This window comes from Rutidosis leptorrhynchoides, chromosome 4 (assembly GCF_046630445.1).
Source record: "Rutidosis leptorrhynchoides isolate AG116_Rl617_1_P2 chromosome 4, CSIRO_AGI_Rlap_v1, whole genome shotgun sequence".
Classification (NCBI taxonomy): domain Eukaryota; kingdom Viridiplantae; phylum Streptophyta; class Magnoliopsida; order Asterales; family Asteraceae; genus Rutidosis; species Rutidosis leptorrhynchoides.
Window position 1 is genome coordinate 364,248,794 of NC_092336.1, and position 13,667 is coordinate 364,262,460.

The window sequence follows — 13,667 nt, forward strand, 5'->3', positions numbered from 1 at the left end:
GAAAATGTCTAATAGAATAAGCTAAGGTATGTTGCCAGGTCTATGATGTGTTACGGAACCTGTCCATTTTGACTCCTGTGATAGATTTTGTTTTGAGGCGGTAAAATGAGTTGGTTGACTAGCATGTTCAAAAGTGGACAAATAAAGATTGGTTGTATTATAAACAAATTGAAATATATTTATAAGATTTGTACATGTCTAAGCCAAGATGTTTGAACTTATTGCTCTCTTAGATTATAGTTCTTATTAAGTTGGAAATTGGTAGTAAGGAGTTTTGGGTGGTTGATATTATATATTTGTAAAAAAGATTGAATTTTTATAACTGGATGTGTTAGTTCAATAATGGCTGCTCTGAAGTTATGTATTTATTGTAATTTCGTAGTGTACCTTGAATAACATCTTTCTTAATTAACGGACTTCAACTATGTTACTTTTTACTTAGTTGTACATCGTATAGGTTAAATACATCGGTGATCCTACATCAAAGGGTTAAAATATAACAAGTGATTGTGATATGGTTAAAATAATTTCATTGACACCTCATAACAATAATTGTTTGATAAACTCAATTAATTTTACATATTATTTGAATGTTAAGTAGAAGAATCAAAACCAATATCTATCGTTTTCTCACTGGGCATAGCTTCGTTAAATTTTCCATTATGTTCAGTGGGTATTGAATTAGTTGTGCAATCTTGAAACCATGTCAAATTTCTCATGATGATTGGAATATGACCATGATTTGGATCGATTCCCTACATTCAATTCGTGGTCAGCGATTACCGATTGGATTGCAGCGTGGAGTGTTTCAAAGGAATTAAAACAGAAGCTCCAAGCTATTACTTAGGTGCTATGGCGTTTTGGAAACAAGTTGTTTATAACGACAGCTTGACACATAAATGTTTTTTTTATAATACAGTATTGTACTCTTTTATGTGCATTTCTCATAGAAGCCCTTTAGTTTCAAATTGGAACCTATAGAAGTTAATTTTTATCTACAATTTTGTTCAACTTAATGTTTTGCCTTGATTTATTTCTTATACACAATTTTTGTCGATTCCGTTGATGTGCTCATAAATAATATATTATATTTGTGATTTTCAAATCTTGCGGGTCTTAAGCTAGTAATAACATATATGAAGACCGAAAAGCATATAAAATTTATTTACCCCTAAAAATTATACTAAAAAATTTTCACAAGTGGAGCGGGTACCCTCTGGTGCCTTTTTTTTTTTTTTTTTTTTTTTTAAGAAAAACAAAGAAATTGTATTCGTATGTACCTTCCACCCGTTACATGAGCTGTTTATTCATGTGGTACTTCACTTGATGTATTATTGATTTTAATTTTTAACTTTTTAATTAAAGATAAGATGTTTGCTTAATTAGGGCGTCATTTTACTAATTTTTACAAAGACTAATTCTGTTCTTCGCATTAATAATAAATACAATCAAGGAATTTATGTGTATTTCACAAGAACATACATATACATATACATATAGAAGTTTTATTGGTTTATCTTAAATAATGACAACTTTTTACACTTTATTATCATCAATCATTAAAAAGTTAGATTATACATAACTGATTCCATATTTTAATTAATATTCAAGGGGTATCAAGAGTGTTTTTATGTTTCGACTTGACTACTTGAGGGATAAAGAGTGCTTTTATGGCCGATTACAAATAATTGAACTTGATAGTGATAATCTTTAGAGTTATCTGTTAGAATACTTGACATTATAAGGCATCAAGGTCAAATAACCAAATTTGGTTATTTGGCTTATTTGAGATCAGATTATAGAATCATCATCTCCCTAATTGGATATATCACAAGGGTCAACAACATGCCAAAGTAACGGGTCAAGGCTGCACTCTTCCTGCAAGTATTTCCCAAAGTGTATCGAGGGTTCCAAAAGTTCAATTGGATCCTTCCCAATATTAGAAATAGTTAGCTTTCTTAGGGGCTGTTTACATTGAACTTATTGGGCTGTATTGACTACACACCTTATTCGGTCAGTTTTCTTGCCTGTTTCTTTAGAACTTTGTGGGACAGATTTGACATATGGAGAGATGTTTGGGTAATGCAAGAAAGCTATGTACTCCCCATAAAGACAAAATTAATAGATTCAAATTCCAAAAAAGCCCTCATCTTCCTTTTTCTTCCTAAAAATGGCTGACATCTCGACCATCTTTTCTTTGGAGGTCTAAATTACATACTGTATATATATAGAAACCATCACATGCTTCTCCACGGACCTAGACCATCTTCGACATCCAAAACCCTCATAACTCATCAACTAATTAAAATTTCATACTCTCATAAAATTTCTTCGTTATCATCCTTGCACCACCGCTATCGGTGTTCTTCATCATCGCTGCCATCATCCCTTCATCATCTCCATCATCGTCTCTACAGCTACCAAAGTTAACGAAACTTATGATTTTGTTAATTATTGATTTTATTCGAGGTAAACTATCGATTTTTTATGTGTAATAAACTATTGATTTCATTTGCGTCTAGTATTTTTGAAATTGGGTCGATTCATCCTTTTGATTTGAGGTGAAATCTGTTATTGACAAAAGTAAAAATATCATGTTTGATTCTAGGTAAAATATGTCGAGCTTGCTGCTAGGCCTTCTCTTTAGTGAAATTGGGTTTATGTGTTTACAGGTGATCTTGAAGAGCTTCTTTCCTTTTTTAAATGAGTGGGCACGTATGCTAATTAAAAGATCCAAGTGTGATAATATTCAGCATAAAAAATTACAACTACGTATTATGTTTAGGGGTAAAATAGTCATTATATTTATTCAGCCGATTTATTCAGCACAAATAAGTAAACATGATTGTTCTTTTAATGATTACTACATACAGTCATTCCATATCCATTCTGCTATCTTTATCCATAAATAACTTAATGAAATAAAAAGTAAACAACCCCTTAGTGTATAAATACACTCATATCATGTAAACCAAAATAACAATTCAGCTTGCAATCCATTTAAATTCTTAATATAAACAATCATTATTTCAATTTATCAATTTAAACATGGTATCAGAGCTAACAGTATCGATCCTTTGATCAAGATACTCGTTTTGTTGCTTTAATCATCTACCATTGTGAATGGCCACCATGTCTAATGACGGCTGCCAAACACCCTCAAGTCAGCAAAGCCAAATTGATGAACTAACCAGTCAATTGGCAAACCTCTTAAAAAACAATTACCAACAGCCCAAGATCTCAGATACGTTAAAAATAGGTTTGAGTCTAAACAGCTCAAACTATGCATTGTGGTCAAGAATGATGAAAGTTGCCATTGGAGGCAAATCCAAGGCACTTCTCAAACATTAACCTCCAACCCACTTGATAGCAGTCATGAAGAATTTGAACAATGGGAGCAAGAAGATCTCATCGTATTCTCATGGCTGATACAGAATATTGAGCCCAACTTAGCAAGAAATCTTACTTCTTTTTCAACCGCCAAACTACTATGGGATGCATTAGCAACCACCTATAGTAGTGGCACTGATAAGCTTCAAACATATGACAAAAATGAAACAAAACAACCTCAATCTTGAAGAATTGTGGATCCGGATGCAATGTATTTGGGGAGAACTCGAAATCCGAGACCCAAATCCCATGGAAAATGCATCAGACATCAACAAATACAACAAGATTAGGGCTGAACAGAAGCTTTTTCAGTTATTAAAGGCTCTTGATGAAAAACATGACACAATCAAGAGAGAGCTTCTCCGATTAAACCCATTACCGACAGCGGAGGAAGCCTACGCCGCCATGAGAAAAGAAACAGCACAACGACAAATTCTAGGGCTATCACAGAGTAACCTCTCAACCAGTCATGACATTGCAACCGGACTGGCCACAAGTGACGGCAAGAGGACTCCTGTTCATCTAACACAATCAAGTCGAAGCAAATATCTACCAAAAGTGGATAAATCGAAGCTAACATGTACCAAATGTGGTAAATCGAGACATACTCGTGAACAATGCTTCGAAATTAAAGGGTTTCCTGAATGGTGGACAAATCCAGGAAAGGCAGCAACGGTAGATGAAGCCGGCAACACCACCACGAAAACCACCACTACAACCACAGATCTGGGTTTTGGAGGCATTGTGACTGAAAAGGGTACCAATTTTCTTTCCACCTCTTTATATTCATCAAAAAGAATAAAAAAGGGAGATGTGAGGTACACCGACGACATCACCACCACTACCACCAATCACAATGGTGTTACAGAGAAAGAGAAAGAAACACGTTTTCTCTCTACCAAAGTAAGTGGTGACTGCAAAATAACAGAGAAAGAGGAAAAAATGCTTTCTCTTTCTAACAAAAATGAGCTGGTGAAAACAGGGAACGGGTTAAGTAACCCCAAATTAAACAACCCTAGTCAAACAGAAAAAGGGGACGGGCTAGGTGATAAGACTTGGGCTGAGTTATTTAAAGGCCCAACTAGATTTAATCCCAAAAGTAAACAGCCCACTAAAACCTTAGGCAAAATTAGTCTTGGTCCTAAACAGACTGATAAGCCCAAGGTTTTTAAACCCAAACTTGTGAAATTTAAAAGGGTCAATACTATTTTTAGGCCCAACAACAAATTCATACATAAGATAAAATCTAATTTTTCGTGTCAAAATAAGTTTTATGTTTTAGCAAAAATGCAAGACGAATCTGAAAACCCTCGTAAAGCTAACGTTATGTCAAATGATTTTAAAACCACAAACTGGATATTTGATTGTGGAGCAACGGACACTATGACATTTGATAAAAAAGATATTGTGGTAAAAACTAAACCTATGAAAAGTAAAGTCCAAACGGCTAACGGTGAATTTGTACATGTTAGAAGTGGTGGTACTATTGAAATTTCCCCAACTATTAAATTGCCTAATTGTCTATATATTCCAGCTTTATCTCATAAGTTGTTATCGGTAAGTCATGTTACAAAAGAATTAAACTGTAAAGTCCTGATGTATCCGACCTTCTGCATCTTGTAGGACATTCGGACAGGACTGTTGATTGGACGTGGCACTGAAAAGGCGGGGTTATACTATGTTGAGGAGGTTTCTCAACAAGGCACCGTGTTACTTGCTCACGGAACACCTACGAGGGAAGCCTGGTTATGGCATAGAAGATTAGGTCATCCGTCAGCCGGATATTTACATGCTTTATTTCCTAATTTGTTTTCGTCAAATGTTGTTTTGAACTGTGAAACTTGTATTTTGGCAAAAAGCCACCGTAGTACTTTTAAACCTAGTAATACTAGGAAAGATGTACCTTTTGCTTTAATTCATTCTGATGTGTGGGGACCAGCTCCGGTCATTGGGGGAAAATTTATGATATTTTGTCTTATTTATTGATGACCATACGAGAATGACATGAATTTATTTCTTAACACACAAATTAGAAGTTTTTGAAAATTTTTCTCACTTTTATAAAATGATAAAAACTCAATTCAATAAAAATATACAAGTTTTATGATCCGATAACGGGGGTGAATTTGTCAATACCTCCATGAAATCTTTTTGCGAATAAAATGGAATTATTCACCAAACATCTTGTGCTCATACTCCCGAACAAAAGCCGAACAAAAAGGAGTAGCCGAACGAAAAAACAGACTTCTCTTAGAAATGACACGAGACTTATTAATTGAATCTAAAGTTCCGAAAAGTTTTTGGCCCGAAGCTCTTGCTTTCGCTACTTACCTTATTAACCGTCTACCTACTAAGGTTTTGGGCAGAAAAACCCCTAGAGATACTTTATCTCAGTTTCACACCCTACCAACCTCACTAAATATTGAACCACAAATATTTGGGTGCTCTGTATTTGTTCACATCCCTAAAACTGAACGCACCAAACTTGACCTGTGTGCCGAAAAATGTGTTATGGTGGATTATGGCATAAATCAAAAGGGGTATCGATGTTATAGTCCTAGAAAACGCCATGTATTCACCACAATGAACTGCGATTTTATAGAAACTGAATACTTTTATAATACCCAACTCACGAGTGAGGGAGAGAAAGAGGATAATGACACTCTCAGTTGGATAGACTGGATACCTAAATCTGAAAATGTTTAAACATCAACACCAAATCCTAATCCCGAATCACCACATCTTGATCCCGTACTAAATCCTAATCCCGAATCACCAAATCCTAGTCCCGAATTACTAAATTCTAGTCCCGAATCGCCAAATCCTAATCCTGAATCACCAAATCATAGTTCCGAATCATCAACCAGTGACCAAAATGAGACCTCCTCGAATAATGAACAAGGAGGACAAGACAGTTCAAGCTATGAAAACAGTTCAACTCCCGCTGAAAACACAGAAAGATATGTTATACCACAAAGAACCAACAGAGGAGTACCACCAAAGAGATATTCCCCAGAAAGAGAAGCTCAAAGATCAATATATCCTATGACTAATATTGCACAAGGAAACCTATCCAGTGAAGCACAAAAATTCAACTCTGCTTTATACTCTGAAGAAATCCCAATAAATGTGGATCAAGCCATGAAATCTGAGAAATGGAAAAAGGCTATGAAAGAAGATATGGAAGCACTCAAGAAAAGTGACTCATGAGAAATATGTGTCATACCTCAGGGAAAGAAACCAATAGAGAATCGATGGGTGTTTACAATTAAATACAAATCAGATGGTACCATTGAATGATACAAAGCCCGGCTAGTTGCCATGGGATATACTCAAACATATGGGATAGACTACTCCAAGACTTTCTCACCAGTTGCAAAGATTGATACCATCTGGGTCCTTTTCTCAGTTGCTGCAAATGAAGATTGGCCTCTTCACCAATTTGATGTGAAGAATGCCTTTCTACACGGTGAATTAAAAGAAGTCTACATGGAAGCTCCACCAGGATTCTCCGAAAACTTCAAAAATGAGGAAGCTTGTAGACTTAAGAAATCTTTATATGGGTTAAAACAATCCCCACGGGCTTAGTTTGGGAGAGTCACATTGTTTATGAAAAAAATTGATTTTAAACAAAGCAACTCAGACCATACACTCTTTTTTAAACGAAAGAAAAACTTAATTACATGCTTAATTATCTATGTTGATGATATGATAATAATCGAAAATGATAAAAAGTAGATTTGTAACTTAAAATCAAACTTATTTAAGGAATTTGAAATGAAAGATTTAGGCAACCTCAAATACTTCTTGGGGATTGAAGTATAAAGATCCCAACACGGAATATTTATTTGTCAAAAGAAGTACGTTCTTGATTTCCTTGCAGAAACGTGTATGATTGATTGCAAACCTGCGGATACTCCTATGATTCCAAATCAAAAGCTGTATATAGAAGATGAGGCTGAACTTGCTGATAAGGGACAATATCAAAGGATGGTGGGAAAACTCATCTACCTTGCTCATACCCGTCCATATATAGCACATGCAGTAGGAGTTGTTAGTCAATTTATGCACCAACCATTGGTTCATCACATGGAAGCTGTTTTTCGGATCATCAGATACTTAAAGAAAATAGCAGATCATGGAGTGATTTTTAAAGGAAATGGACATCTAAAGACTCAGATTTACACTGATGCGAGCTGGGCTGGAGAAAAAGGAGATAGAAAATCTACATCTGGATTCTTTACATTCATCGGGGGTAATCTAGTGGCATGGAGGAGTAAGAAACAAAAAGTTATCTCACTCTCAAGTGCTGAGTCAGAATTTAGAGGGATAGCAAAAGGGGTTGTTGAAGCCCTGTGGATCAAGAAACTACTGACAGAAATTGGTTTTCCTCCAAATGAGGCTATTCAGATATTCTGTGACAATGAAGCAGCAATTGCCATTTCAGAAAATCCTGTTCAGCATGACCATACCAAACATGTGGAAATAGATCGACATTTTATTAGGGAAAAGCTTGATGATGAAATCATTTCTCTTTCATCTATCAGATCAGAAGATCAACTAGCTGATATTCTCACTAAGTCCGTCAACGGGAGATTATTCAGTGAAGTTCTGAACAAGTTGAATTTTGAAAATCTCACGATTAAACTTGAGGGGGAGTGTTAGAATACTGGACATTACAAGGCATCAAGGTCAAATAACCAAATTTGGTTATTTGACTTATTTGGGATCAGATTATAGAATCATCATCTCCCTAATTGGATATATCACAAGGGTCAACAACATGCCAAAGTAACGGGTCAAGGCTGCACTCTTCCTGGAGTATTTCCCAAGGTGTATTGAGGGTTCCAAAAGTTCAATTGGATCATTCCCAATATTAGAAATAGCTGTTAGCTTTCTTAGTGTATAAATACACTCATATCATTTAAACCAAAATAACAATTCAGCTTGTAATCCATTTAAATTCTTAATACAAACGATCATTATTTCAGTTTATCAATTTAAACATTATCATCATAAAATAGATGTAAATGTAATGTAATGACACAATGTAATCTGTGACGTAAGTAATTACGTACTACATTGATGTTAATTAAGTGAAATTATTTCACATTTTAATATTCAAATCGAGAAAAGCATTATTGGTAGTAACGTGGATGAATGGTGGTTTGAAAATTGAAACAGAGGTGTTGTGTTCGTGGGTGGGTTCATTAGTTTAATTATTATCGAGTAACGACATTTTGCATGTATTATTAATTATTAATGTCATCTATATCTATATGATGACAATGACGGAGTATAAGCACAAGATTCTTTTGGGCAACTGTTAAGATATTTTGGTTATCAAGCAATTATTTTAACAATCAATCAATCAAATAAAAACTAAATTTATCTTTAAAAATTTACCCAAATTACAGGAACACTTATACACCCTATTAGACTACTCATAATCGTTGGCTATTGAGATTTGGTGTAAGGTGTGTTCACTTGGATGAATACTACCCCGCCTGCTTTTGCTTCTTGGACAGAAATTATGAGTTGGATAGATGATGGTAACAGATCCAAAAGGATTAAAAGACCCGCGCATTCGATCCATAGTTGTTGTGGCGATTTGGTTGATTTGGCACCACTGAAAGTGTGTTGTTTCATGATTAAGTCTTTGAGTGTAATCTCTTTCATAGTATTAGATTTTACTATTCTGTTTGATTTAGATACAAGGTCAAAAATAGATTCTAGTTAGAACTTTTGACTTTTATACCCCTTGTAATGTACTTCTAGTTTCTTGCTAGGGTGATTGGTGTTATGATATATATATATATATATATATATATATATATATATATATATATATATATATATATATATATATATATATATATATATATATATATATATATATATATAAACTTCTCAACTATCACATTAGCGTTATATCAACACTAAGACAAAAGAATTGATTTAAGATTGAACCTTACCAATCATAATAAGGACGGACCCGTATTGAACCCACAAATATACACACTCAAAATAATTCTAGTTCTTTTTATGCATGGCGATAGGAGTGTAGATGACATGGGTACTCGTGAGCTACTCGAAATTTGTTAAAAGTTTGATATGAGCCGAGTTTAGACGAGGTCGACATTGAGCTTAAACATATTTTGAAAATCATTTAGTAAGCGAGCTCAAACTTCTTATACGAGTTCGTTTGAACATGAATGCGAGTCCAAACGAGCTTTTCGATTTATATCCATCACTCTCTCCGTCCCATTATAAAGGTCCATAATTGACTATTGAAAGTCATTCTTTTTTTAATTTGACTTTAATTTCTTTATCTGTTGTTATATAATACTTGATAAATGTTATATTAATGAAAACACATTTATAATCTAATCTATTCATATAATTTTCATCGAATATTATATAACACAAATAAAAATATTTAATGTCAAAGTTATAAAAAAAAAAAACCTTGAAAAATCAACAGTGAACATTTATAATGAAACGAATAGAGTAATTAATGTTTTTAATGTATAATATATAATGATTTCGCTTCATATCTTTATAATTACAATCCGCATAACGATTGTTAAAACATTTTACTAAATAAAAACTAAGATAATACATTAGACTCCATTAAAAGTTATAAAATAAAGTTGAAAAAAAATGTACACAAAAAATCAAAACATTTGTAAAAATACTACGGTAAATAGTTTCGCTCTGTATCACATCGAAGAATGGTACAAATAATAATAATAATAATAATAATAATAATAATAATAATAATAATAATAATAATAATAATAATTATTATTATTATTATTATTATTATTATTATTATTATTATTATTGTTATTATTGTTATTATATTATCATGTCATTCTTAAGACACATACACATGTCACAACTCTTAAAAATCAAAACAAATAATAAATCCTACAATACGAAAACAAAATCGTCTACCATTGAAAAGGCAGGCTTATTGACTTAGAACGGCCAAAAATTAGGTGACAATTAGTATAATTGAAAAATTGCACAATAATAACTACTCACGTGATATATGTTGATGAAAATTATACTAATAAAGTGGGTTTTAAATGTACTTTTATTGATATAAATTTTACTAAGTATTATATAACATAAATAATAAAATTTAAAGTTAAAAGATTATGAGATTCAAAAGTTAAAACGTAATATGGAGCGTATAATGTATTCTTATAAAATTTAATGACACTTAAAAGAGATGACATAATGATATGATAGATATTTTTGACGAGTGGTGTGTTGCTCTTTTCAACGAAGAACAAACCTTACAAGTTACAAATACATCTTACTTGCGTGTACAATTTTTCAAACATCTCCTTATTTAGTGGCTTAAATTCATTCAATTCAAATATAATATAAAACCCAAATAAATAGTATGTGCAATATAATATGGAGTAAATAATAATAATAATAATAATAATATAATATATAATATTTAATTAAATTGAAATTTATTTAGATATACACTTTTATTAATACTTATTAATCTAATATTTATCTTTTTATACATGTAGTATTTACAAATTCGAATATTTAATAAAAAATATGATTTGACTAAATAAACATTAATATGTTTAACGGAAGCACACGTCGAGGGATTCATTGGTACAGTTTCAATAGAAAAATAGACTCTATGAATGAAGTTCTTAAAAATTTTAAAATCGTAACTTTGCCCGATCGTTTTTGGGATGGAGTACCGAGTAATTGGCCTCTATTCTGAATCAATTGTTGACCGGTTATTTAAATCATGCTTCTAGGATTGCAACGTAATGAGACATGGTATGCGATGCGTGTCGTGTATGGTTGTTTTTATGAAGGTGTTAATGGATCAATTGTTGTATTCTCATTGGTTGTAATCATTTGGTCTTTTCTTCTTTTCGATGAAAAGTTCCTAATTCAATTTATATAAGTCTTTTATCCAGAAACATTTTTAATAATTTAAAATTTCAACTTTATTAAAAAGACATAAATACTCATCTAATAACACGCAACTTGCGCTGTGTATGTTTTCTCAAATCGAAATAATTAAATTATAAACAATTAGAGGGTGTCAATATTAGTAACTTATTTTATTCATAGGTGTTAATTTGGTAATTGATTAGTAACTTGTGTGCTTGGTTGAGAGTATTAAGAGGTAAGAAATGAAAATGATAATCATTGATGACAGTTGGTTAGCTATAATGTAAATAATCATTATAGAATTTTGGATAATGAACCATTCATCACTAAATTAAGTGTAATGAAAAGTGAATAACGAAAATAATAGTAGCTTCTATCCTACTACGGAGTAATAAATATATAGAATCGTTTATTCCACTTTTCTCCTTTTTAATAATAATAATTATTATCTTGTTCCTTACTTATTATATATCTGATCAGATTTATGATAATTTGTATTTTTTATCTACACAATGAATACTAATTATAGAAATTAAAAAAATATAAATGTTAAACTCTAATTATAATATTATAAAAAATAACAAAATACTCTTTTCCCTTATGTCAAAAATGTGTTTATCCCTATATATATATATATATATATATATATATATATATATATATATATATATATATATATATATATATATATATATATATATATATATATATATATATATATATATTGTTGTTTCAAAACTTGTGTATCGACAGGGAATATATAAATTAATAATACACTATAATAATACAACATTTCAATCATGCAATGAAGATGTAATTTTAGATCATTATCATGACACGCATATCTTATTATCCCTCCCTCTCATATTAAAGAACACGTACTTTAAGAAAAAATGATTGTCACATGTATTTTTTATTTTTTTTTGTACTTTTCAGTTTTTCTCTTACTTTTAACTACCTTTTTGTCCAATATGCATAAAGTACATGCATAATAAAACTTTTTTTTTTTTTTTATCTATTTGTGAAATAAACAATTAATTTGACATGTAAAAGAAATACTGAATAATAAATTAGGGACGGGCGAAGGAGTATAATTAAACAAATAATCCCAAATTTAAACTCTAATTCACTGTTCACGTACAACTTTTACGTCCAAATATTCAATTTAGTTTGGTATTCTCAGTCAAGCGCTGTTGGAGTGCTCCTCTCCTCTAATTATGTGATTAGGAGTTAATATAGTCTAGGAAAGAACACTATCCACGTATCAGAGGCGTTTTGAAGAATACAAAATGTGCAACTAAATACGACTCAAAAATATAAAGGACCTGAAATTAAAAGACATACAACAAACCATTTGTTTATAAATGTGGTGGAAAATATCGAGACACAGATTTTTAATTATAACTACATAGTGTATGGATCATTGGCTTTATATCATTAGTAATATGTGTTGAAAATTTCACTAGTTAGAAATAAGAGTTCGTATCGAACATAAATTTTAAATCAATGGGATGACCCTGATTAATATTCGTATAAAATTTGTGTGTGAGTCGTATTTTTAAAATAAAATTAAAAAAAATATCCAATTTAGCTAAAGAAGTGATTATGTGACATATACAAAAGATTAACAAATTACCTCCATTAAGCCAAAGAAGAAGCGGCAAAGACTCTTTAGATTTTTCAGCTTCAACAAAGTAGTAATAAAATGCTCGGCCAACGGTTTCATTGATAGTGACATAACCACCGTATTGATCGAATTTGACTTGTGGTTGGCCGGGAAGTTTCGTAATCTTATCCTTCTCTTTTCGACCATGTTGAAGATGAACTACTTTTGATTTGTGCAAATGTGTAGGTGGCTCGAAATGGCTAGTGTTTACGGTGGGATCTTTTGTTAGTTTCGCCTTATATAGTCGACTCAAAGTATGGATTTGTTTGTTGGCATGAGTTTCATAAACAAAAGTTGTAAGGAAAAAGGATAAGAAAATAGCCAAAAGTGTTTTATTCTCCATTGTACGTTCTCTCTCTCTCTCTAGGTATAGAGAGAAATGAAAAAAGAATTGAAATGTGTTATTGTGATGTTTTAAGGTTTAGATCTAAAAAGTACGTGGAGCTTCTTATATATGGTAAAGAATGACTAAAAAACAAGGTATCTTGGTTTAATTATTATATTAACTACTCAAAGAAATAATTCAATGACTGTACAACTTATATACATATATATATACACAGGATTTTTGAGCCCCCGTGCGTTGCACGAGTGTGTAAAAAACCGTGAAAAATGTAACTTGTAGTTTATATTGGTATGCAAATAACGATACCAAAAAAATAAAAAATAT

At 31.8% G+C, this 13,667-nt stretch overlaps 1 protein-coding gene across 1 annotated transcript in view; it reads right to left on the bottom strand.

The window, feature by feature from the left end:
* LOC139843833 (serine carboxypeptidase-like 40) overlaps window positions 1-13,403 on the bottom strand; it is a 33,862-nt gene extending 20,459 nt beyond the window's left edge. The window contains exon 1 of the mRNA XM_071833990.1: window positions 12,968-13,403. Coding sequence (XP_071690091.1) covers window positions 12,968-13,340 — 373 coding nt within the window. The 5' untranslated portion in view covers window positions 13,341-13,403. The remainder of the gene's footprint in view (window positions 1-12,967) is intronic.
* Window positions 13,404-13,667: the final 264 nt, after the last annotated feature.